Below are 24,985 nucleotides of genomic sequence, written 5' to 3'. Positions count from 1 at the left end.
AGAGGAACATGCCGAACTGCACCATGGGTGAACAATCAGCAACATCTGGACTGTGGGAAACTCCACAGGTCAAATGGCCAGCTTTTAAAAGACTAAGTATAAAGCCAATAAAGAACGGAGGGAAAACCTGTGGATTAAGAGATTCAAAGGAAACACGTAATTTTTAAACAGGCAAGACAAAACTCCACTGTCTAGGGACATACAAACTCCAGCGATAAACCGTAAAGAAACAGAAAATATGACTATAAAAGCCATGTGGGGAGGAAAAGTGGGATTGGGATGGGACATAAGGAGGCACTTCTGGGATGACTGTCAGGTTCTAATTCTTGACCTGGACAGTGGTCATGAGGGGGTCTGCTCATCAAACCGTCATTTGTTTTGTGGAGATTTCCATATGTTTCATCTTAAAAAATAAAGCAAAAAGAACCTTTCCAGACCCCTTACCTGTGCCTTGGCCAATTTCTTTTCCAGAAGGTCCCGTTCCCGCTCCGTTTGCTGCAGACGTTTATTAAGCTCCACTATATCTCCCTTGAGTGATGCCAGGGCTGCCAAGTGAAGCTGCAGTTATGGGAAGAAAGGAGCACAAGGTTAGACCCTTCGGCAGAAACTCATTTCCTTCCCTTCATTTCCTGTAATTAGTGTGATCGCATAAAAATAGGTATCATCTACAATGGGACATTGGGTGATATTAATCTCAGGGGACAATGGACAGAAATCAGGTGTGTCACAGGCAAGCTGGATTATCTGGTCACCCTCAATGTAACAGGGAAAACACTGTTATGTGTGGGCAGTAGGACCTAATTTTGGATTGTCTAATAAAAATAGAGAGGAAAGCTGCTCATTCTAAGGGCTTTCTCCGAGTTACTCAGCAAGGATGAGATTAAGAGCTGGTGTGGACTGCCTGATTCTCAAGAAGCAAGGAAAAGGCAGGACCAAATTAGCTTTTACCTTTGGGAAAATATGCGAGTTGAATGGGGCAATTCAATTTTTTTCAATTCAATCACCCATACTGCCGCATGTCCAGACGGACCAAAAGGCTGAGAATTAAGAAAAAAAAATGGGAGAGCTCATTGTGTCCGATGTTCTCCTCCTCAAGTTGATGCATTAATTTTCTTGCCAGCTCCTCCTTCCTCATTGTTCCCCAGACAGACTAGATTGACCAGATGATGATGCTTCTGTGCAAGCAGGCCTCTCAGAAACAGAACCGGAACTCTGATAAATTATGCTATGGCGAGAGAAACCAAGAATGCATCGCTATACCTTTCCCCAGCCAACTCTCTCAGGGGAAGCGGAGCAAGAAAGAACGTTCTCCAGCAGATTAACAAGCGTATCACGCACTTCCAGGATCTCAACCCGCTCAGCTTTCAGGTTCTGCACATGGAGCCTGGGATGCACACATGTCTACCACACGTGTGCCCGCTGTGGCTTTGCAGGTGGATGGCTGCGGCCATCCTTAATATCTGTTCAGCCACGGCTCCTGGAGCAGCACCTTCCAGCCTTCCTTGCCCTCTGAGTCACTACTTCGCTGTCTTCACTGTCAATCCCAGGTGGAGCTCAGACCATCCCTGAGCTGAATTCCACATGACACTTGGGTGAGTGATGCCAATCAGAGCAAACCCTCCCTCTTTATAGGGTTTCTGTATAGCGTCTGCCAAGAGGATGTAAAGTAAGAAGTAAATAAATTTGATCTTTCAAGATGTACACAGTGCAGCGGCACACAACTCCACTTTGAAGATTTTAATTTCAGGTTTAGAAAGATGCTCTTTTCTGCAGCCTGCCCCTCCACACTGCGTGGAGGCTGGGAGGCTTGGGGGAGGGGGAGTAGGCGAGAAGGAGACATAGGGCAGGGGCTAGGGTTTCAAAGCGGTTGTTTGTGAGACTATCACAGCAGTGACTGGGACTTCACTTAACTGCATCGGGGCTGCAAACCAACAGATCAACAGCCGATTTGCAATCAGGAACGCTTGTAATTTAAAAAAGGAAATGTCAGGCAATCTGGTGGTATTTGCCTTCTCATGTAGGGCTAGGCCCCTCAGAAAAGGTCACTTTGGGTTTCAGATACAGGGTTTCTGTGATGAATTCTCAGCACAAATACCACAGTGTTCCCATTGTATAATTTTTTGGAGGCAGTTTTGCTCCCAGCGTGGGGAGAGGGACACAAATTCACTCCCTTACATAGCTGGGTTGCCCCTTCTGCCTCTGAACTGTCAATCTGAGAATGTTCCTTTAGCAACAGACACTGTGGTCTGCTATGCTATTATGTCTGGTCTTGGGAGAAGACCCACCACCTGACCTCTGACAGGAAGGATGAAATACATGGAGAGCGGACATGTTCTTTAAGATATATAGGAGCAGAAACAAGGATCCCAACTATGACAGCCTAGACTGGCTTCCTCTCTCATCCATCTCCCATCCTACTTCTGGGGGAAAGGGCTGCCTGCAGGGGTTGGGGGAGAATTTTGGGGAAAAAGCTGACAGAGGAGACTATATACTCCATACTGACCTCATGAACTGGGCCAGATGGGGAGACACACAGAGTGGTTATTTCCATCACAGTACAGGGCAGAGGGGTCCAGGCTGGGTCACATCCTATGGAAGACAGCCCTGGGCCCAGAGACGATAACACCAGCACTCCGGATTGCCAAAGGATCCATCAGATGTGCTTGTGGGGCAAGTCCCTTTTCTTCCCTGGATGGAAGATGCCTATCTATCAAATATGAATTGATCAGTTTTTCTTTTTGTTTTTTAAATTAATTAATTATATTTATTTTTGGCTGTGTTGGGTCTTTGTTGCTGCGCGCGGGCTTTCTCTAGTTGTGGCGAGTGGGGGCTACTCTTCGTTGCGGTGCGTGGGCTTCTCACTGTGGTGGCTTCTCTTGTTGTGGAGCTCGGGCTCCAGGCACGCAGGCTTCAGTCCTTGTGGCTCACGGGCTCAGCAGTTGTGGCTCGTGGGCTCTAGAGCACAGGCTCAGTAGTTGTGGATCACGGGCTTAGTTGCTCCACGGCATGTGGGATCTTCCCGGACCAGGGCTCGAACCCGTGTCCCCTGCATTGGCAGGTGGATTCTTAACCACTGCGCCACCAGGGAAGCCCCTCAGTTGTTCTTAACTTGAAGATTCCTTAAGAATCTCATGAATGTGTTGGGCCCTTCTCCTAGAGGAGAGTATAAACTTGGTGCTTATGCATGTGTTCCGCCTAATTAAGATGATGACACACCCTGGAATCCATCTATGAACTCCGAACTAAGAACCATCTAGACTAGACGCCAGCTCTGTGATGCCCCCAAGTTTTGCAGATGGTGTCAAGTGTCATAACCACAGATGTCTGAGTGGAGGAAAGGCCCTCGGCATGTGGCATCTCCCACTTCCACATCTGCGAGTGAGGAATGAAACCCAGAGATTGACCTGCTCACTCCAGGTCCCATGGAGAGCCTAGCACCAGAACCAAGGTCACCATGCCCCTTCCTCACTATGCAGTGTTGTATGTGACAGTGATTTTCAGGGGTTTTTTTCCTGTGGATGAAAACTTTACTTAAAATGTTTGCCTCTGATTATAAAAATAATGAGTATGTAACAGAAAAATAAACTGGTAAGTTGGCATTCTAACTTTTTGGTGGTGGCCTTTGGGTGGTTTCAAACTCTTCTGGGATACTTTCCTGTTTAATACTTTTTTTTTTTAAAGAGAAAGAGGCTTTTGTATTAAAAAAAAAAAAAGTGTTGTCACAGTGTTTTCTGCAGGTGAAGGCTGTAGCATAAAAACTGTAAACGGTTATTATCTGTCCCTGCTGCATCTTCTTTCCCTGTCCGCCAGCAATTCTGATAGAAGGTAAAACTTTAAAAACCAGGTGCAGTATACACTTGTTCCTTAGTGTCACTGACAAGTACTCAGCAGAAGCTAACTACAAAGGTTGGGACGTGCAGTGTGGAAAGAAGTTTGCCCGCAAGTTGAAAGACGTGTTGCTGAGAATGTGTCTGACCGACCCCTCTCTCATTCCCACAACTGAGCACGGGATGAGTCGTGTTCTCACCGCAAGGAAGAGTGGACACTCCCTGCCAGCTTCAGCTCCGGAGCTCCCCTGTTCCACCTTGTCAATCACCCAGTACTCAAGAGCTGACTGGATCTCCTTCTTTTGGGGTTTCACCCCCCTCATTCTGGCAGACCTGGTGGTATCCCTGCAAATTCAATAGCTAGGGAGTTTTCGAGCAATGCTACAAGTATTATGACGGAACCTGTGTAGACCTGTGTCAAGCCCAGCATTAAGAAAATAAGAGAATAGAGGTCTTTCCGGGTGATTTTTAAAAGGAGTGACAGTGGGTTTAAATCCTGGAAAGAAAAATTTACCACAGCAACCAGAACTGTCAACTATCTATAATAGAAAAATTATATTTGCATCATTTTTCAGGATGTCTTTACTTATATTCTGGCTTCTGAAATGTCCTCTACCTTGAGTCAGAGCTTCAGACACATGAACCTCGAAGTACCATTAAAAGATGTTTCACTAACCAAAGAGAGAAAAATATATGACGTCTGCAGACTGTGCTGGTCTCTTCCCAAACACACTTTTCGCTTCATGCTCAGGAACAAGACCTCGATTTTTCATTGGTCAGACTACTGTTCAGCTAAAATATCCCAGTTCCCAGCCTCCCTTGCAGCTGGAGCTAGGTGTAGCCATGTGACAAAGTTCTAGCCAAGGAGACAGAAGCAAAAATATGTGGAAGTTAAAAAAAAAAATATGTGGAAGTTCTGGGAAAATCTTTTTGAGGGAGGTCATGCTGTTTTTCTCTTCCTCCAGCCTTGCTGCTTGGTATATTAATGTGATGGATGGAGCTCCAGCAGCCATCTTGCTTCAGAAAGATGAGGTCCACACTGTAGGGAGTGGAAGGTGCCTGAATCCCTAACAACCTTGTAGAGCCACCCTACTAGCTTTGGACTGCCTGACTCCAGACTTCTGTAATAGAATAGCAAGAACAGACCTCCGCTGTATAGACCACTATTATGTTGTGATACGCTGGCAAATGAAGTTGATCTGAGCCTAATTTATAAAGAATCAGATAAACCTGGGTTCATGTCTCATTTATGATACTTGTTAGTGATTTGTCTTTGGACAGCTGATTTAACTGGGTTTTTTGTTTTTGTTTTTTGCCGTACGTGGGCCTCTCACTGTTGGGGCCCCTCCCGTTGCGGAGCACAGGCTCCGGACGCATAGGCTCAGCGGCCATGGCTCACGGGCCCAGCCGCTCCGCGGCATGTGGGATCCTCCCAGACCGGAGCACGAACCCGCGTCCCCTGCATCGGCAGGCGGACTCTCAACCACTGCGCCACCAGGGAAGCCCTGGTTTTTTATAAATGGGTGTTTTTGCTGTCGTAAAGGCAAAATGAGATGGCCATCCATAAAATGACCAGCACAGTGTCTGAAACCAAGTAAGCATTCAACAACGTGCATTTCCTCTTTCCCAGCCAGGTTTTAAGTCAGCAAGTTTCAAGTCAACAACCTTCTCAGATGAAGCCTCACTACAGGTAGTGAGAGGTACATCCAGGTGAGGAAGTAACACAGTCCTGTCTTGGAGCAGCACACTTCCTGGGGGTTAACAGCACAGGAATGAGAGGCCTTAAGCCTTGGGACTTCAGCAGAAGTCCCAAGGCTTAAGGAGCTGACTGTCAAGGCTCTTAATTCTCTGTGAAATTTTAACCCAAGGCCTCAGCAAGGTTGGGATGGGACCATGACGCTTCCTAATACAACTTTGGGTCTAGCACGTGAAGGATATAAATCCATGCATACCTCGTATTTCTGGAGATAAAAGATACTAATTCCCTAGGCTGTTCTGCGCCTGGCTTCACATTCATTTTACAGCGTGTATCCAAAGGAAAAGTGAACCACCTGGAAATTTGGCTTCAAGACAACTGTCAGAATGGTGGCTATTTTTGGATGAAACATTACTTGACTAATATTTCACAGTTCAGCTGGCTGTAAAGACAAGCCTGCGGAGCCTCTGAGAGAGAAGGTGTCCAGCTGCCGGGAGCCCGGGTGAGGATCAAGCAGTGCCTTTGTGACGGTCTCTCCTGGTGGCTGCTCCTGGGCTATGTGGATAGATGTGCTTCCCGTTACCGACTAGCCATGAGACAAAGGGCGTCACACTTCTTAGGATGCCCTTCTAAGCCAGCAGCCCAGTGACTCTAATGAGCCCCCAGGAGCACCACTGTGTACTTATGGTTATAAGATGCTTCTTTATCTTGCTACTACTGGCAATAAAAACAATGGAACAGATGCCGGTGCTTTCCTGATCGCTTGGCACCCTCCTATGCATTATCCCACTGGGTCTCCATCACACCACACCTCCGTGGCCTACAGGGAGCCTATGATTCCCAGTGTGCTGAGGAACAAGTACTCTTCCCAAGGGCCACAGCTGTTGAAGGGGTCCAGAACCAGAATCGAGGCTGCCAAACTCTAGGCCCACCATTTTACTCATCTTTCTGGGACTTGGGTCTGCTCTCTTACAGCACTGCCTTCAAAGGGACCAAAGGCTTCCACAGCCACACCTGAAACAGAGGAATGAGTTCATCCCCAAGTCTCCATCCAGAGACCATGCAGTACTAATGGTGACATGGCTGAGCTAGGCTTTTCCACCTTGTTGGCAGGTAAGCTCACTCAGAGGAAACTGTGCTTGTTCTCTCTCTCCCTGTACTTGGTCTGGCTACCTGAGATGCTCCTGTAGGCCATGCACTGCCAGGGTACCTCTATTTCCCTCCCACCAGTGATGATGGGAATGCCCATCCTGTCCTTCTAAGTGGGCCACTTGCCCTCCAGCTGCAAAGTACACAACATAGTTCTTGCTTATATTTGAGTGAGACAATGGGTAGTGCCAACTGCTTCCACTTAGTGAACTGTTCTCTTCCTTAAAGGGGAAGAAATAAGGGCAACTAACCTTTACTGAACACATAGTCTTTTTTTTTTAGAGACTTAAAAATATTTATTTAAAAATAACATTAATTAACCCACTATATGCTGAACACACACTCAGGCTCTGCACTAAGTGCTTTCTACACTTTACCTAATTCAATCAGCTACAGAGTCCTGCAGAAGAAAGGACACAACCCCAGTGCCAAGCTTTGGGAATATTCTAAGAATTCCAGGCAACTCGATAGTAGTAAATCATAACATTAATAGTTACCATTTGCTGAATGTTTAACAGGTATCAGGCACTTGGGCTAAGCACATTTCATGCAGTACCTCATTTAACCCTCACCGCAATGCTATGAGACAGGTATTATCACCTCCTTCTGACCAATGAGGAATCAAGGCACAGAGGAGGGATAGGAAATCAGCCCAAGGGCAGGGAACTGATAAACAGTAGAAGACATATTAACACACACACACTCCATGCTCTAATCGTCTCTGCTATGTGCTTTGCTGGTACTTCCAACTCAACATGCCACTGCCCTCCTGGCTTGCAGGATACACATGTGTGCATGTGTGTGCATGTATGTGGATGGGTAGGAGGATGTGCACACTGGCAGAGGCCGGGACAGGGGGTGAAGCAGAGGGCAGTGGGAGATGGCAGGGCGAGCCCTCCAGTGACAATGATGAAGCTGGCGGTGGCTCAGCTCAGTGTCAATTTGGAGACTCTCTTTAACTTTCTGTGCTTTTTCATCTTTTTGAGAAGGGTTTGTACCAGATGGCCCCACCCTGAGTTCTGTGCTTGGGGCTCTTCATACTTTATTTGCCCACTGGTCCCAGAATGGATTTGCTGAAGCTCACTTCCCAAGGAAGCTTCATTTATATACAGAACTGATCAGCAGCAATCTCTCCCCTAGAAATTTAAAAAGCGCTCAGAATCACACATAACCTTACGGCCGGCGAGGGAATTCAAGAACATCTAGTTCAATTCCTTCGTTGTAAAGGCATTAAACAGACTCAGAAAAACAAGGCTCATCAGATTCACATTTCCTCATTCCCTATCCAGAGGCTTCCTGTTCTCCCATATGGCAATCCAGGAGCTCCTGGGTAGTGAATAAATGTCTATATCCAGCCTCATCCTTCGAAATAGCAGGAGACATCTGTACACGAGAAAGCAGCCTCATTCAGCTTCCCCTGCAAGACTCCCCCACACGCCGGGTGCTCTAATTCAGATACATAAAGAACAAAATCCCTGGCAAAGGGGGAACGTTCCTTGCCAAATGGACACAATCAGGCCTGTTCAGTGGCTTCCAGGACTGGAACATTCCTATTTACAGCTAGAATTCCAGCTAGGGGCACCTACTGTGCAATATTTCAAGAAAGGATGTTCACAGCCTTGAAACGTAAAAACTCATTAAACACCATCTACAAGATTGCCCCGCTGCACGCTTATCACTTTTTGCTGACCTAGACCAACTCAGAAAACAGGACCTTTTCGTCTTTCATTTTATCTGATGATTTCATTGGTCAGTGGTCCCTGAGTTACTTTTTAAACCTCCACTGAAGTTCAGCTGTCGAAAACAGCACTCTAAATCCCCTTCAACGTGGTAGCACTAAAATACCATCCAATAGACAAAATGATCCCGTCCAAGAGTGCCTGATGTAGGTGATGGTGCCAAATCACAAAGCAGGACCCAGGTACCAACTGTGAAAACAGCAACACCATCATCCCTAGCACCCACCTAAGGCAAATGGCTGGGAGACGGCTCTCAAGGAGGGGAGGGGTCCAAGACTGATCCTCCCAACTCTGAAGATAACCCTCAATCCCACTCCATCTTCAAAAATATGCTCCTCTAAAAATAAGCCACACTGAATTTGTACATTGCCTTGGGTAGTATGGTCATTTTATCAGTATAAATTCTTCTAATCCAAGAACAATGTATATCTTTCCATCTGTTTGTGTAGTCTTCAATTTCTTTCATCATCCTATAGTTTTCAGAGTACAGGTCTTTTTTCTCCTTAGGTAGGTTTATTCCTAGGTATTTTATTCTCTTTGATGTGATGGTAAAAGGGATCGTTTCCTTAGTTTCTCTTTCTGATCATTCATTGTTAGTGTATAAGAATGCAAGAGATTTCTGTGCATTAATTTTGTATCCTGCAACTGTACTGAATTCATTGATGAGCTCTAGTAGTTTTCTGGTGGCATCTTTAGGGTTTGCTATGTATAGTATCACATCACCTGCAAACAGTGACAGTTTGAATTCTTCCCTTACAGTTTGGATTCCTTTTCTTTATTTTTCTTCTCTGATTGTTATGGCTAGGCCTTCCAAAACTATGTTGAATAAAAGTGGCAACAGTGAACATCCTTGTCTTGTTCCTGATCTTAGAGGAAATGCTTTCAGCTTAGCACCACTAAGTATGATGTTAGCTGTGGGTCTGTCATATATGGCCTTTATTATGTTGAGGTACGCTCCCTCTAAGCCCACTTTCTGAAGAGTTTTTAATCATAAATGAATACCGAATTTTGTCCAAGGCTTTTTCTGCATCTACTGAGATCATCATATGATTTTTATTCTTCAATTTGTTAATGTGGTGTATCACATTGATTGATTTGCAGATATTGAAAAAAATCCTTGCATATGAACTAGAACAAATATTTTAAAAATTTGTCTGGAAACACAAAAGACCCCGAATAGCCAAAACAATCTTGAGAAAGAACAACAGAACTAAAGGAATCATACTCCCTAACTTTAGACTATACTACAAAGCTACAGTAATCAAAATAGTATGGTGTACTGGCACAAAAAAAGACACACAGATCAAGGGAAGAGAGCAGAGAGCCCAGAAATAAACCCACGTACTGATGATCAATTAATTTATGACAAAGGAGGCAAGAATATACAATGGAGAAAAGACAGTCCTTTCAATAAGTGGTGCTAGGAAAACTGGATAGCTACATGTAAAAGAATGAAATTAGAAAATTCTCTAACACCATATACAAAAATAAACTCAAAATGGATTAAAGACCTAAATGTACGACTGGACACCACAAAACTCCTAGAGGAAGACATAGGCAGAACACTCTTTGACAAAAATCATAAGCAGTATTTTTTTTGATCCCTCTCCTAAAACAAAGGAAATAAAAGCAAAAATAAAAAAATAGGACCTAATTAAATTTAAAACCTTTTTCACAGCAAAGGAAACCACTGACAAAACAAAAAGACAACCTACTGAATGGGAGAAAACCTTTGCAAATGATATGACCAATAAAGGGTTAATATCCAACATATATAAACAGCCCATGTAACTCAACATCAAAAAACCAAACAACCCAATAAGAACTGAATAGACATTTTTCCAAAGAGAAATGCAGATGGCCAACAGGCACATGAAAACATACTCAACATCGCTAATCATCAGGGAAATGCAAATCAAAACCATAATGAGATATCATCTCACACCTGTCAGAATGGCTATCATCAAAAAGAACACTAATGTCGGGAAGGATGTGGAGAAAAGGGAACCCTCGCACACTGTTGGTGGGAATGTAAATTGGTGCAGCCACTGTGAAAAACTGTATGAAGGTTTCTCAAAAAAGTAAAAATAGAACTACCAAAGGACACAGCATTTCCATTCCTGGGTATATATCTGAAAAAACCACAAACACTAATTCGAAATGATACATGCACTTCAATGCTCATAGCAGCATTATTTATACTTGCCAAGATATGGAAGCAACCTAAGTGTCCATAAATAGATGAAGAGGTAAAGAAGATGTGGTACATATATACAATGGAATACTACTCAGTTATAAAAAAGAATGGAATTTTGTCATTTGCAGCAACATGGGTGGACCTAGGGGGCATTATACTAAGTGAAATAAGTCCAACAGAGAAAGACAAATACCATATGATATGACTTATACGTGGAACTCAAAAAATAAAACAAACTAGTGAATATAACAAAAAAGCAGCAGACTCACAGATACAGAGAACAAACTAGTGGTTACCAGTGGGGAGAGGAAAGAGTGTAGGGGAAATATAGGGGTAGAGGATTAAGCGGTACAAACTATTAGGTATAAAATAAGCTACAAGGTTATACTGTACAACACAGGGAATAAAGCCAATATTTTATAATAACTACAAATGGAGTATGACCTTTAAAATTGTGAATCACTGTATTACACACCTATAACTTATATAATATTATGCATAACTATACTTCAATAAAAAATAAAAATGTCACATAATTTTTACTGGAAATGATATTAGCTAATATGTGGACATGTGTTATGTGCTATTGCTATATTTAAAGCATGTAACATGCATGTACTTTCTTAATTATTCTTCACATAGCCTTTGGAATAGGTACTGTTGTTAACCCCAATTTTAAAGAGGTAGGAATTGAGGCTTAGAGGTTCAGTAACTTGCCAAACTAGTAAGTGGCAGAGCTAGAATGAAAACCCTTGTCAGTCTAACCCCAGAGCCTGGTTCACAACCATGCCTCATGCTTTGCAACAGAATACCCTAGCACTGCTGAGATACCTTCATGAAATTATTGAGAAGATAAAGTCTCAGACAGAGAGTTCTTTTTATAAGAGGGGAAAAAGCACAACTGCAAAATTAGCATGAGGGAAAAGGTATTAATTCTTTAAAACTTCCAACATTTTGAGAAACACAAGACCATTAAGCTGATATCAGACCCAGGAAAGCAGAGAAAAATTAATCTCCGGATATGTCCATACCCGATCGATGAGGGAAAGTTAACAAGGGAAATATTGAAGTGTAGGTGAAAAAGCTCTAACTAAACAGTACATGGGAGGAAAGGTTATCTTAACTGATAAATCTTAAAAAATAAAAAGTCTAAACAGAATATTTTATATATATATATATATACATACATACATACACACACACACACACACACACACACTTTAAAATTTACTATACAATAGTTGCTGGTAAAAACAAGTCACAGCATTTTCCACTAATAAATTCTTACTTTTTGTGGTGTTATTTTCAAGGGAAACCAAAATTACATGCAATACAAGGATATTTGGAAAGAAACACAAACAAAATAAAGACACAGCAATAACCTGTCAGCACCTGCTTAAATTTCAAGGTGGGTTGCATCCTAATGGCACATCATGAAGGAGATCGAGATGTAACAATTAAATCCTGCTAATCAGAAGACATGAATATTTCAGTGTGTACTAAATACTGATGTGATCCCTGAGGCAGAAAGTCCCACAGAGAATTATATGAACAGGAGTAAAAGACTTCCTTGACAAGGTCTGCATTGTTCATAAATTTTTATATTGATCCAATTTAGTAGGTATCAAATTCTCCTTTCTAAAGAAACCAAGTACCTTTAATGGTGAAACACTCCATAAACTCTGCAGATCAGGAAAAACCAAGGTACTTTAACAGCAATAGTTGAGTGCTTTGGAAGTTCCCTATTTTTTACTGGATTGAGGACAATGTTTTTTTCTTTGGGAAAACAAGTGAAGACTTAGATTTGAGTGTGTGTGTGTGTGTGTATACATATATAGATACATACTTATACACACATACATATATTAACACACACATATATACATATGGACTTTCTATGTATACAGAACTCAAGGCACATGATCTCAAGTCTTTTTATTTAAGCACAGGAGACAGCCTAGATGTTGACTATTGAGATATTCAGTACAATCATATTCAAATGTATTCCCAACATTTGAGAGAGATTTTCACATGCACTATTTCTTGTAAAGAAAATCCCTTTAAAATGCTTGATGCCATAAACAAGCTCCCATTTCAGGCAAGTCTCAGGCGGGCCCTGGCTTCTCGTTCCTCACCATGGGGCTGCTGACTGATGGGCCATTTCACCACTCACTGCTGCATCTAATCCAAAGCACCAGGAAAGGGTAGAAGACACATTTCAAATCTACTCAATGTTCTCTCCCATCAGGGGCCCTGCTGACTGCTTCAGAGAACAGTGTGCTTAGAGAGAAGAAAAGGTCTGAATCTTCTCTCCTTTCCAAATCACTTAACCCAGTCAATACTAGTCCCAACCAGGACTTGTTCCCTGAAAAGGAAGAAAATGAGAGAGGAAGAAGAGAGAAAGTGATGGGGAAAACATAGTTCAGTTAAGGACACAGGCTTTATAACAAAACAAAAACAAATAAAAACCCCAGACCTGAGTACTAGTTCAAGCTTGGTTAAGTTGTTAAAAATTTCCAAGCCCCACTTTACTCACCCTGTAATGACAGCCAACCATACAGAACTGTAAAAATTAAATGAACATACTACAGGTAGCTCACTCGAACACAATGCTGCCTGGCAGAAAGTTAACCACAGTGACTGTTGTCATCTTAATTATCGTGATCATCATGCCATGCCTTCGTGCTTGCTAAAAAGTATCAAGATAGGGGCTTCCCTGGTGGCGCAGTGGTTAAGAGTCCGCCTGCCGATGCAGGGGACACGCGTTCGTGCCCCGGTCCGGGAAGATCCCACATGCCGCGGAGCGGCTGGGCCCGTGAGCCATGGCCGCTGAGCCTGCTCGTCCAGAGCCTGTGCTCCGCAACTGGAGAGGCAAAAACAAAACAAAACAAAACAAACAAACAAAAAAGTATCAAGATAACTTTGGGCCTTAAAAGTGTTGATGGGCTACTTTCCTATCTCCTTGTTTACACACAGCCTGATTAAACAATCAGAATGACTCATCATTCATTACCTTGAGGCCCAGCTCACATTAGTCAGAGTGATCTACACTTTGCCTGCCTTTCAACATGTGCAATTGGATCAGCAGCTCTCTACATCCTGGCTGGGCCTGCAGGGAAGCAGGTAAACACATTTATCCTCAACAGCCTAGAAACTAGAGGAGGCTTACGCCCAGTCTATACTCCCCACCTCCTGGCTCCTCATAGCACAAGGTAAGAGAGGGTCAGGAACCAAGTGGGACACATACAGTGACCCCAAAATGAACTTCCAGAAAAATGTATCTGAAGACAGAAGGGCTTAGTGTAAGCAAGGATATGCACAAAGACCTGTTCATGACAGTAAAAAAAAAAAGAAAAAGGAAAATAGTGGTTGAATAAATTGCATGATATGCATAATATACCATGTTGCCAACAAAATAGAGAAATATATAATTAACGTGGTAATCATAACTTCCCATATGGGTGCTGAGTCAATTCATTCCGGCTGCTTTCCACCTGTCCCCACCAACCACCTGGAACAAGTTTTCCTTCTCCCCTACTGCTCCTCTAGCCTTTCACTCCTCTTTATTTTTCATAACACTTATTACTCCCTGACAATATATCATACAAGTTTTGTGTTGAGTCATTCCCCCATGAGGCTATAAGTTCCAAGAAGGAAGACATGTCACGGAACTAAGGAAATAGCCAACGAACAAGATGAACTGTGCCTGGTACGTGGGAGGACTTCAGACAGATTTGTTGAATGGATAAATTTAGAAAATTAGAAGATACAGATAAAAGAACTTACATTATCCTTACCCCTACCACCTAGAGATATCTGTCAAATATTTTTCTATGTGTAAATAGAAGTAGCTTATAAAATAAAGTAAAAATAACTTAGGTGAAACAATGTCCAATGTAGTACTGTCCTCCATACTTCGAACTCTCTGAATAATTCACTGTATCGTTAATATCCCCTCTAGGTCACCAAATGGCTACAACAGTTCTCCATCCCCCAGTGGTCCCTCCAGGATGTCAGTGTTTCGGTTTTTTGTTTTTTTTTTTGATACATGGTACTTAGGACCAAGCACAATACTCCAGATGAATTCTGGCCAGCACACTTCTATGTGCCAGGGACCATGCCAATTGCCTTATATGGGTTTTCACCGAATTCTCACTCAACAAGATAGAAGTAATTGTTACTTCATTCTGCAGATCAGAAACGGAGGCACAGTAAGTTTCTCTAGTACTTAAAACCAGAACCTCCCCAGCTGACCTACCCTATTCATCAATACTGCATCTCATTTACCATGGGTATCCAGGGTCAAATGTTTTCGATCACATGATCTGACGTGGCCCAGGGAGAGCATCTGAGGATCCAAGACCGCGGACTTGGATGGCGCTCAGCACCAGACAGTTTCTAGCAGTGCCGCACAAACTGGGAACAGCGCTGGCACCAGAAGGGAGCTGCAGTGAGATCCCCTGTACTTGCTCTGTCAGTGCCCAGCGCTGGAGGCAAGAAGCACGGTGCAGGTGAAGGGCAGGGAGAACTCTGCGTCCAGACAAACCCAGAAAGACCCCGTTCCCGTAAGTGAGCCAATAATCCACCCAAGCAGGTGTGCCCCCCACCCATCTGCCAGTGCCGGCCTGGCCAGCGCCTGGGGAGTGTTTCCCAATCCCTCGCCAAATCACGAAGATGTCACAACTGCAGATGAAAGACGTAACGTGAGCAAGTGAGCCACAGACTAGAACAAAACACTGTGGTTTGGGTCCAGCTTGACAGCATTCCGGCTCCTTTCCTGTAAGGAGCTGCTCTGAGGGTGAAGGCACCCTACCCTCCCACTTGGCCTCTAGAAACCACAACACAATATGAATTCAAAAGGCACCTGACAGCTCAGCATTATTTTAATAAACAAAGCCTCCCTTTCCCCCCCCTCTACCTACAAAGAACACATTTTATCACATGTGCCTTGACAACTTTCTCTCTTACAAATTGATTTATTCCTCTTTCCTGCTCCCTCCATTTCGCCAGGCGAACTCTGAAATGCTTAAGTACAGTGGAGGGTGTGGTAGAGCTCACTGCAGCCGGGGAAGCTGAGGACAACGTGAGGTCTCCTGCATGGGTGTTCACCTCCACCCCGCCGCTGTCGTGGGCCTGCTGTAACGCCCTTGGAGGAGAAGCAGGAGAAAGGATAAAGGGGAGGCCACACCGGATGGCTGATGAAACAAATTCCTTTGGGTGGAGATAGTATCGGTCGCTTCTGCCTTTCTCTACATGGAGGGAGCCCCCAGTGGGGAGACACTGTCTTTGGGCCTCTAGTGCACAGCCCCCAACAAAGCCAAGCACAGTCTGACCTCACTGAAGGATGGCGGCAGAGATAAACACGCTGGTTGCTCAGGAAGGTGGGGAGCTTTGGGGCAACCAAACAGCACACACTCTCCTAAGAGGAAGATGTTTTCTCATCACACAGTTTGGATGTGGCACTGCTTTCTTCCCAGCAACTAGGTTCATGTGCAAACTAAACTCTTCCTGTGCTCGCAAGGGAGGAACTGCATATTTTCCCAAGCTCACGAAGTGCAACCTTAATCATTGGATCCAACACACCAGAGAAAAAGAGGTGACACCTAATCCTGGAGTTTCCTGCACTGTCTACACTCTCCCCAGCACCCCTCCCTCTTACCTCCTTAGAGACATGGCACTAGAATGCAAACAGGAAATTCCCTGAAGCTGCCCCATTTTGTTTCCTGTAAGCAGAAAGGCAGTGTACAGAGAAAGTATTAAAGATTCCTAGGCTGTTTAAGAATTAAACATTTCTAACCTACATAAAAATATCAAAGGAAATCCTAAATCTGGCAGTGACTAGAAATACTGCCGTTTCAACAACACAAAACCAAAATTGACTCAAACTATTAAAGCTCAGCTTTGCTGCTAAAGAAGTTGATACTGTCAATCACTAGGCACAGGACTAAACACAGGGCTGGAAAACACAGTGAGCAAGCTTTTGCCTGATACTCAGAAGCCATCTCCTCAGAGGCCTGAGTGGGTTGCCCTGTTCGTTTACCCTGCTGTCAAGATTCTGAATGCTCGTGTGGGTCATATTATACTTTAAACGCAAACACCACTCTGAGATGAGTAAACAAGGATGACAAACTCCAAAGACTCTGTGAGATGTCTTCCCGTCAGTCTTAATCCAGGCCATCATTTATTAAAAAAAAAACAAAAAAAAACTGACCTTAGCTTTGGGCTCCCAGAAAAATATCACAAATGTGAAGCAGGATTACTTAGCTCCAAGGCAAGAAGGATGAAAGCAAATTAGCACTGGCCGATAGGCAAATGACGAGCTCTTACACTGAGGGCAGTCACCAGTGTACCCAGTCCAAGATAATGAGTTTACATTTCAGCTTGAGGATTCAGGTTTGCTCTCAACATCTCTCCTGACAGTGGAGCTTGTTGTGTCTTCAAAGGTGCAGGAATGCTATGGAATTTCTCTCCGGGAAAACCTTTCAAGACAGGGGCCGGTCTCCTGTCTCCGGGCTAATGTGGGTACAGTCCTGCCTGGGAATTTCGTCTACTGCCTCTCGAAATTCATTCCAGTCTGATGACTCCCTCATTTTACACCAATAGATGTGCCGGGCAAAAACGGTGAGTCAACACACAGATTATGGAGGACGTTTCTTCTCATGTGGCAAAGGAAAACAGAGGTTATTTCAAGGGAGGCAAGGGCACCACAGAGTAAGCTTTTTTGACTTGTTCTTGGCCTTTTAAAACCCTGGCAATCATGCTCTGGCTAACAGAGCAACATTTCCAGAAGCACACGATCGGAGCACTTCGTTCCTTGCTGCACTGTGGCCCCAAGAGCTGTGGCGTTTACATACCTTCAGGGCCAGGGCTACCCAGAAAATGACTGCAGTGGAACTGGATGTTTATTTCAAGTGACTGATACATAAAGGATTAGCTCCACTTCACCCCATATAGTGGGCTAGAGAGAAAGGGTAAAAACCACCACCTTAAATTTGCAATGGAACAGGTCTCAACTCCCTTTTGACCTTTAAAACAATCTTTCCTGAGTCAGAGAAACCTAATCTACAGCTACCAACTTGCCCTTTCACTGGCCATCTTAAAAGAAAGTAAAATTGTTCAAAAGTTGCCTACTGGGCTTCCCTGGTGGCGCAGTGGTTGAGAGTCCGCCTGCTGATGCAAGGGACATGGGTTCGTGCCCCGGTCCAGGCAGATCCCACATGCCGCAGGGCGGCTGGGCCCATGAGCCATGGCCGCTGAGCCTGCGCGTCCGGAGCCTGTGCTCCGCAACAGGAGAGGCCACAACAGTGAGAGGCCCGTGTACCGCAAAAAAAAAAATAAAATAAAAAAAGTTCCCTACTATCTCAAGATTTTAAAAATTAGAAATTTATCTCATCTCATTCCAGATATTACATTCTTTTGGGCAACAGATTTATGTTCACGAAAAAAAAAGTGGGAACCTATCAAATCATTTCCTGGGGAAACAAAGAGCCTGAGAGTCTCCTTATAAAGCAAGGTTAAGTTGACTTTTTTTCAGTGACTCCACATACCTAGTGCAGTATAAACCACGGGCTCGCCGCAGCAAGCAGACATGCAGCTTCTGCACTGTACATGCTCAAGTCAACGTGGCAACTAGACAGCCTTAAGGAACTGATAACTCAAATGAGGAGTGTCAGAATTTGGCTGAAAAGGTGCTCTTTTTTCTTAATAAATTCCAGATGTTAAGAGTAGCTATCCATCTAGAGACCAATTCTTTACATAATCTGTTCTTTAAAACCTTCTGAAAAAATGTAATTGTGTTTCTTTCTCCCACTGCATTTTATGGACAAAAAGGCAGTTATTCATGTACCTCAAAAAAAAACTTAAAAAAATTAGTTATTCCCCATAAGTTAAACGATTTCCACAGAAATACATTAATGGAGTATATGGAATGATAAATCTATGCTATGAAAGATGATAATAGAAAGCAGACCTCGCCTATGGTGAGTTCAAATTCCAGAATATATCATATGCACAAAACTCTTGTGGTTTATGGAATTCTGCATCTCCAAGTTTGAATAGTGGGTGCAGGCCACAGCTTTTCTGATGTGTCTTTTTTTTTTTTTTAATATATTAAGCCTTTCCAACAAGTGGGGTGGGGGAAGGGAAGAAGTAGGCAAACAGATTGGGGGTGGGAGGGGTGAGCAGGGCAGGGACGAAGATTTGGCAAGGCTAATACCATGCACTGCCTTTTACCCCTTAAAGTCAGTATAGCAAAGATCCCCTGAATTGGGGCTAGACCAGTAGCAACAGCTTAGGCAGGCTTCAGACCCCATCATATCCACAGCTCTCCTGCAGGCATCCGATAGAAACAATCATGTAAAGATGGTGTTGGCTAAGAAAACAGAGCTTTAAGACAAGCTCCCTGTGGCCCCCGCCTCCCCCAATCCCTTGCCCCAGAGCATTCTGTATAGAAATTCTGCACCTGCCACAGTCCACACTACTCTGCTATGGGAGAGGGGAAGAGGAGACACTGATGTGCATCCCTCTTGCTGTTTTGTGGGGAAGGAGGAAAAGGGAAAGGATAAAGGGGAAGGAATTCAATCCAAAGGGCAGAGGGAAAGGGGAAATAGAATGGATATGCCATACACATGGAGGCGGCCACTAATTCTGAAGGAAGCCAAGAAACCCAGAAGGAGAAAGGAAAATATGAGAAAATAATTACAGGAATTAGCATGATAGGTTTAAAAAAATGAGCCTGTTGGGGAAAAAAAAAAACCCAAGCTCATAGATACAGAGAACAAGCTGGTGGCTGCCAGAGGTGGGGCGTGGGTAAAATGGGTGAAGGGGGTCAAAAGGTACAAACTTCCAGTTATAAAATAAGTATGTCCTGGAGATGTAATGCATAGCATGGTGCCTACAGTTTATAATACTGTCCTGCATATTTGAACGTTGTAAAGAGAAGAGATCTTAAAAGTTATCATCACAAGAAAACAAATTCTGTAACTGTGTGGTGACGGACATTAACTATACTCATTGTGGTGATCATTCCTTAATATATACAAATGTTGAATTATCATATCATACACTTAAAACTAATATACTCTTCTATGTCCATTATACCTCAATTTTTTTTTTTTTTTTTGGAAAAAAGGCCATTTGAAAGACTTCTTTTCGCAAGACAATTCCTGCACCTAAATGTGACAAGCCTTCATCTTGCATCACCGCCTGTAACGCCATCCCCACAGTCTCCCAGCCAGCATTCCAAGGAGGAGCTTGCATGCTCAGGTAACTGGGTGGAGTGGACCAAAAATCAGCTCAATCAGCTCTTTTGTTCTCAAAAAAGAACTCTCTCATTCAGATCCGGTCAAACTGTTTAGGTGCAGAGCCAAGGGGTTAATGTTCAAGTTCAGAAACTCTGTACGGGTCACATTCTGGCCCTGCGGAGACACAAGGGCGGGTTTCTTAAAATGCGTCGCCTTGCCGTCCTCCAGATGATAGGTCACCTTTTGAACTACTGGGGGATGACCTGGGAGAAAAATAGAAAGCTTTGCAGCCAGGCACTCCAGTGTGAATGTAGGGAACAATCAGAGGGCTGTCTAGAAAACAAAATGCCTCATTTTTTTAATAGTAGCTATTCAGGTAACAAGAGGCAATTCAGAGATGGCCAGCAAAGCACAATGATTGAGAGATCGGCATAAATGATACATTTCTATTCTGCTCCAGCATTTATGCACTGCACAATTTCACTTTAGTCAAATAAAGTACTTTCTTCTGGGGATGGCAAGTACGTGATACTATGGCCATAGTTACTATAATAGAATAAGATGGATCTACCCCACAAACATCAACTCCGATGTAAAATTCTCAGGATTTTTTATAAGATGCACAAATGTGTATTTTTTTTGAAAGGACAAGATCATTAGCAGGTCTGGTCTTCATGGAAAGAAGTAATTAATGGTGTCTAAATTAAATTTTTTCTTTCTTTCTTTCTTTCTTTTTTCTTTCTTTCTTTACAGCAACTACTTTTTTTTTTTTTTTTTTTGCGGTACACGGGCCTCTCACTGTTGTGGCCTCTCCCACTGCGGAGCACAGGCTCCGGACGCACAGGCTCAGCGGCCATGGCTCACGGGCCTAGCCGCTCCATGGCATGTGGGATCTTCCCGGACTGGGGCACGAACCCGTGTCCCCTGCATCGTCAGGTGGACTCTCAACCACTGCGCCACCAGGGAAGCCCAGCAACTACTTCTTTTAAATAAGGACATGTGGAGTCATAGGATTACTTCTTTCACCTTTTTTCTCCTTTTCTTCAATGGACTTTATTTCTACCCCATGGCAGAAACCAACCTTCTCTCGTAGAATTGGGCAATATATCATATATCGTTTTCCCATCTCTTAGGCAGGAAGTTACATTTCTGAAAACTTCTGACAAACCACAACTGCATGACGGTGCCTTGCATGTATGTGTGCACGCACATGTGCACCCACGCACGCGCCTCTGCGCCTATAATTTAAAGTATCTCAGGGCCCAACCTCGTCTACCCCAACCCACTCCTGTTTTCTTATCTCTTCTGTGGAAGCTAATACCTACCCTACCTACTTCCCAGGGATACTGGGAAAAGTGGAAATGTTTATGTAAGTGTTGTATGTTGGAAGCATTATTAAAATGTTAGTTATATGATACAGTTCAAAATGTTATTTACTGACCTTTATATGTTAACTCCCCTTACTTGGGTCCTTAAAATTCATCTCCAACACACTTTACAAAGTTTGACAAGAAGTCACGTCATGGTCTACAGGCTCTCTGCTAATAGAGTCGGTAGTTACAGCAATCACCTCTGACATGTCCTGCTCCCACAAAGGAGCCTTAAGTAGCACTGATCTCTAAGGACAAGACTTGAAATTTGAGGGTCAGGATCCATATACTCCCAAATCACTTTCAATATCATTACACTAATAGGAGTCTCCTAAGGTAAAGGATGGGTATTTGGTTCCCATACTGGGATTATTTCATCCTGAATTGAGACTTCACTGAAGTGCTGGGGATGAGCGTCCCTAAAGCTCTGGCTTCAGATATGCTGGGTGTTCTTGAGAACCATTTCTGTTTTGTAGGGGTGTTTGGCCATGCCCTTATCAAAGCACAGAAAGTTCCTGGAAGTTTACTCAAATGTCTTCCCTCAGCACAAAAACCATCTAATCGCAAACGCATACATCCACAAGGAAGTTCTGAGACAAATTCTGCAGAGCACAACCACAGCATGCTACTAGATCATTTCCCAGCAGAAGGGAGCCATTTTCTTGACTCTAAAGAGTAACAGATGAAGCACAGACAATAGAGCTGTTTCATCACTCTGGTACAGATTAGCCTGCGTTTCTGCACCAAAACGTATTAAGCTCCTGTCTGGCAATTAGCTGACAAGGGCAAAAATGCACAGACAAGCAGAAGGTGGAAACCCCTTTAACCCAGGAAACCTCACTGGTGGCTCTGCATCCCGTATCATTTCACAGTGGTTACTGGACAGCCTCCAACAAAAGAAGCAGCTATGGCAAAGAAATTCTCCAGAAACTGTGAAGTTTCAAGGCACAGAAAGTTTCAGAGATGTCTGCTTGTCAACCAGGAAGTCCTGGAACTCGTCAGTAATGGACACTGTTGCAGGAAGCCCCCTCAAAGAAAGGCTCGTCCTTCCCTGTCCCTATATCCATCTACCAAGAGCCGAACTTTTTGACTTAGAAAAGGTAAAATGGAAAGCTATCCAATTGTGGTTGGCCGTCTTCAGGCACTGTGGGAGCCCTGGGAAAGAAAAGGATTCTGTGTGAGAACACATAAGGCACTTTTTTCCACTCGAGGAGTGGAAGACAACAGCGACACATACCAAGGACAGTACAGACCAAATGAATATAATTCAGCTCAAACAATCCAGGTACCTGACTTCATACTGATGACCAAATCCTGCTGAAAAATGAGACTGTCACAGCTTCTGTCCACATGACCACGGAACAACGCAAGTAAGCATCTTTAGGTGTCAAATCACCTCTTGAAAGTTATTTAACAGCCAAGGTAAGATTTGGGAGGTTATTACAGCTACTTAGCTTCTTCAGCAATTCAGTTGGATACAGAATATGCTCCATTTCCATTTCACACTATATGTGGTTACCTACTTCTTACAGCTTTATAGCTGAGAAATCTTTCCTTTGCACGTACATCTCTTCCCCTTTGTACAAAACGCTGTCTGAATAAAAAGGGATGGGGTCGCAAGTATACCATTTTACTCTTTCCCCACACCTTTTAAACACTGACAGAACCCAGAACAAACCAGGCTACAAGAAAGAAGACCCCCAGCTATGGCCATCTGTCCATCTTAACATAATTACCTACATTATGCTGGAGGTACCATAATTTAACCATCAACCCATTATTGTATATGTAACCAATTTTCCTTGTTGAATAATGCTGCAATGAAGAACATTAGGACAAATTCTTAGAAATGAAATTAGCATTTGGCCAAAGCTTCTGAGTGTGAAACTGCCTCCCCCACAAAAGCTATTGCAAGATATACTTCTGCCAGCTCTTATCTATTTTGCTTTACTCCCAACAGCCCTAGATATATCACTTAAATATGTATTTTTTACCAATATGATTCCAAGATAGCTGGAACCATATTAGTCTTCAACATTTTAGTCTTCATTTCCTTGATTAAATTTAAACTTTTCCCCTAAATCTACTGGACACGTGGCTTTGTTTTTTAATGGCCTGTTCACATTCTTTGCCCATTTTGACACGATGTTGACTTCTTAGAGTTTGATACGTATTACAAATATTAACCTTTCACCATATGTATCACAAATCTTCTTTCCCAGTTGGCTATTCACCTTTTAATTTACATAGCATTTCTGACATCTGTGTGTTTGATATTTTTACGTTGCCTCCATAAATCTTTTCCTTTACAGATTTTTTCCTTGGCTTTTTGTTTAGAAAGTCCTTCTCCACTCTGTTCAGATAGTTACCTACATTTTCTTTATTGTGATTTTTTAAAATGTGGTCAGTCATTTTTTAAAAAAATTATTTATTTATTTTTGGCTGCATTGGGTCTTCGTTGCTGCCCGCGGGCTTTCTCTAGTTGTGGCGAGCAGGGGCTACTCTTCGTTGTGGTGCGTGGGCTTCTCATTGCGGTGGCTTCTCTTGTTGCGGAGCATGGGCTCTAGGCGCACGGGCTTCAGTAGTTGCGGCACGTGGGCTCAGCAGTTGCGGCGCACGGGCTTAGCTGCTCCGCGGCATATAGGATCTTCCCGGACCAGGGCTTGAACCCGTGTCTCCTGCACTGGCAGGTGGATTCTTAACCACTGTGCCACCAGAGGAGTCCCTGGTCAGTCATTTTTTAAAAAGCTTTATTCCATGTGGAATTTCATTGTATACATATATTACAAATCTAACCTTTTTGTTTATATTTGTATTTATTCCAGCATTACTGAATAATTAAACCTTTTCTACTTATTGCAGCCATTATGATATAGCTAAATCCTTTTTATATTATTTTAAATTATAGTATTACAACGTTAATGTTTCATTAATGTACAATATCCCCTTTTTATTGTTTTTCAAAAACATTTTAGCTATTTGTTTATTCTTCCAGATGAAGTTACTATGAAGATTTAAAAAATCTCACAGGGCTTTGGATCAGAACAACATTAAACTTCCACTCTCCCTCCCAAGTCAATGTGGTCATGTATAAAACTGAATTCCATCTAATAACATGGACAGTCCATCTATCAACTGTAATTTTCATTGCAGTGGCTCTCCTTAACCGTGACACAAATTCCTTGAGGACAAACACAATGTCTGCTTTGCTCCTCAGTGTGTTCCATTCCTAGCACCTAGTACAGCGCAAGCACACATACAATTACTGAATGAAATCAAAGCGACCTAGAACTGTTTTTGTCTCGAGCATCTCATTTAGTATCTCTTAACCCAAAATAGCTAAACCAGCAACGTAACTGTGAACGCACCTGGTGTGTGTAAACTGAGCAAAGGTGTACAAGGGATTTATAGGCTACGGTACCCAAACCTGGCCAATGGAATAACCAGCTTCAAAGATGGTGTCCTGGGCTTCCCTGGTGGCACAGTGGTTGAGAGTCCGCCTGCCGATGTAGGGGACACGGGTTTGTGCCCTGGTCCGGGAGGATCCCACATGCCGCGGAGCGGCTAGGCCCGTGAGCCATGGCCGCTGAGCCTGCACGTCCAGAGCCTGTGCTCCGCAACGGGAGAGGCCACAACAGTGAGAGGCCCGCGTACCGCAAAAAAAAAAAAAGATGGTGTCCTTCCTAAATTACCACAATGGGCAAAAGAAAAAGGAGGGTAACACTGCCATAAAGATGAACTAAAATCAACAGATTAGGAATTCAT

General features: G+C 43.4%; 1 protein-coding gene across 2 annotated transcripts in view; it reads right to left on the bottom strand.

The window, feature by feature from the left end:
- MCC (MCC regulator of WNT signaling pathway) overlaps window positions 1-24,985 on the bottom strand; it is a gene marked incomplete at its 5' end in the record, with an annotated part of 426,418 nt that overhangs the window by 108,808 nt on the left and 292,625 nt on the right. For both annotated transcript variants that reach the window (XM_082651061.1, XM_082651062.1), the window contains one exon: window positions 445-558. In XM_082651061.1, the coding sequence (XP_082507187.1) occupies window positions 445-558 (114 nt within the window). The remainder of the gene's footprint in view (window positions 1-444; window positions 559-24,985) is intronic.

This window comes from Grampus griseus (genome assembly GCF_964374135.1).
Source record: "Grampus griseus genome assembly, chromosome: 3".
NCBI lineage: Eukaryota > Metazoa > Chordata > Mammalia > Artiodactyla > Delphinidae > Grampus > Grampus griseus.
Note: the sequence above shows the minus strand (reverse complement) of the source record. Positions and strands in the feature narration are given on the sequence as shown.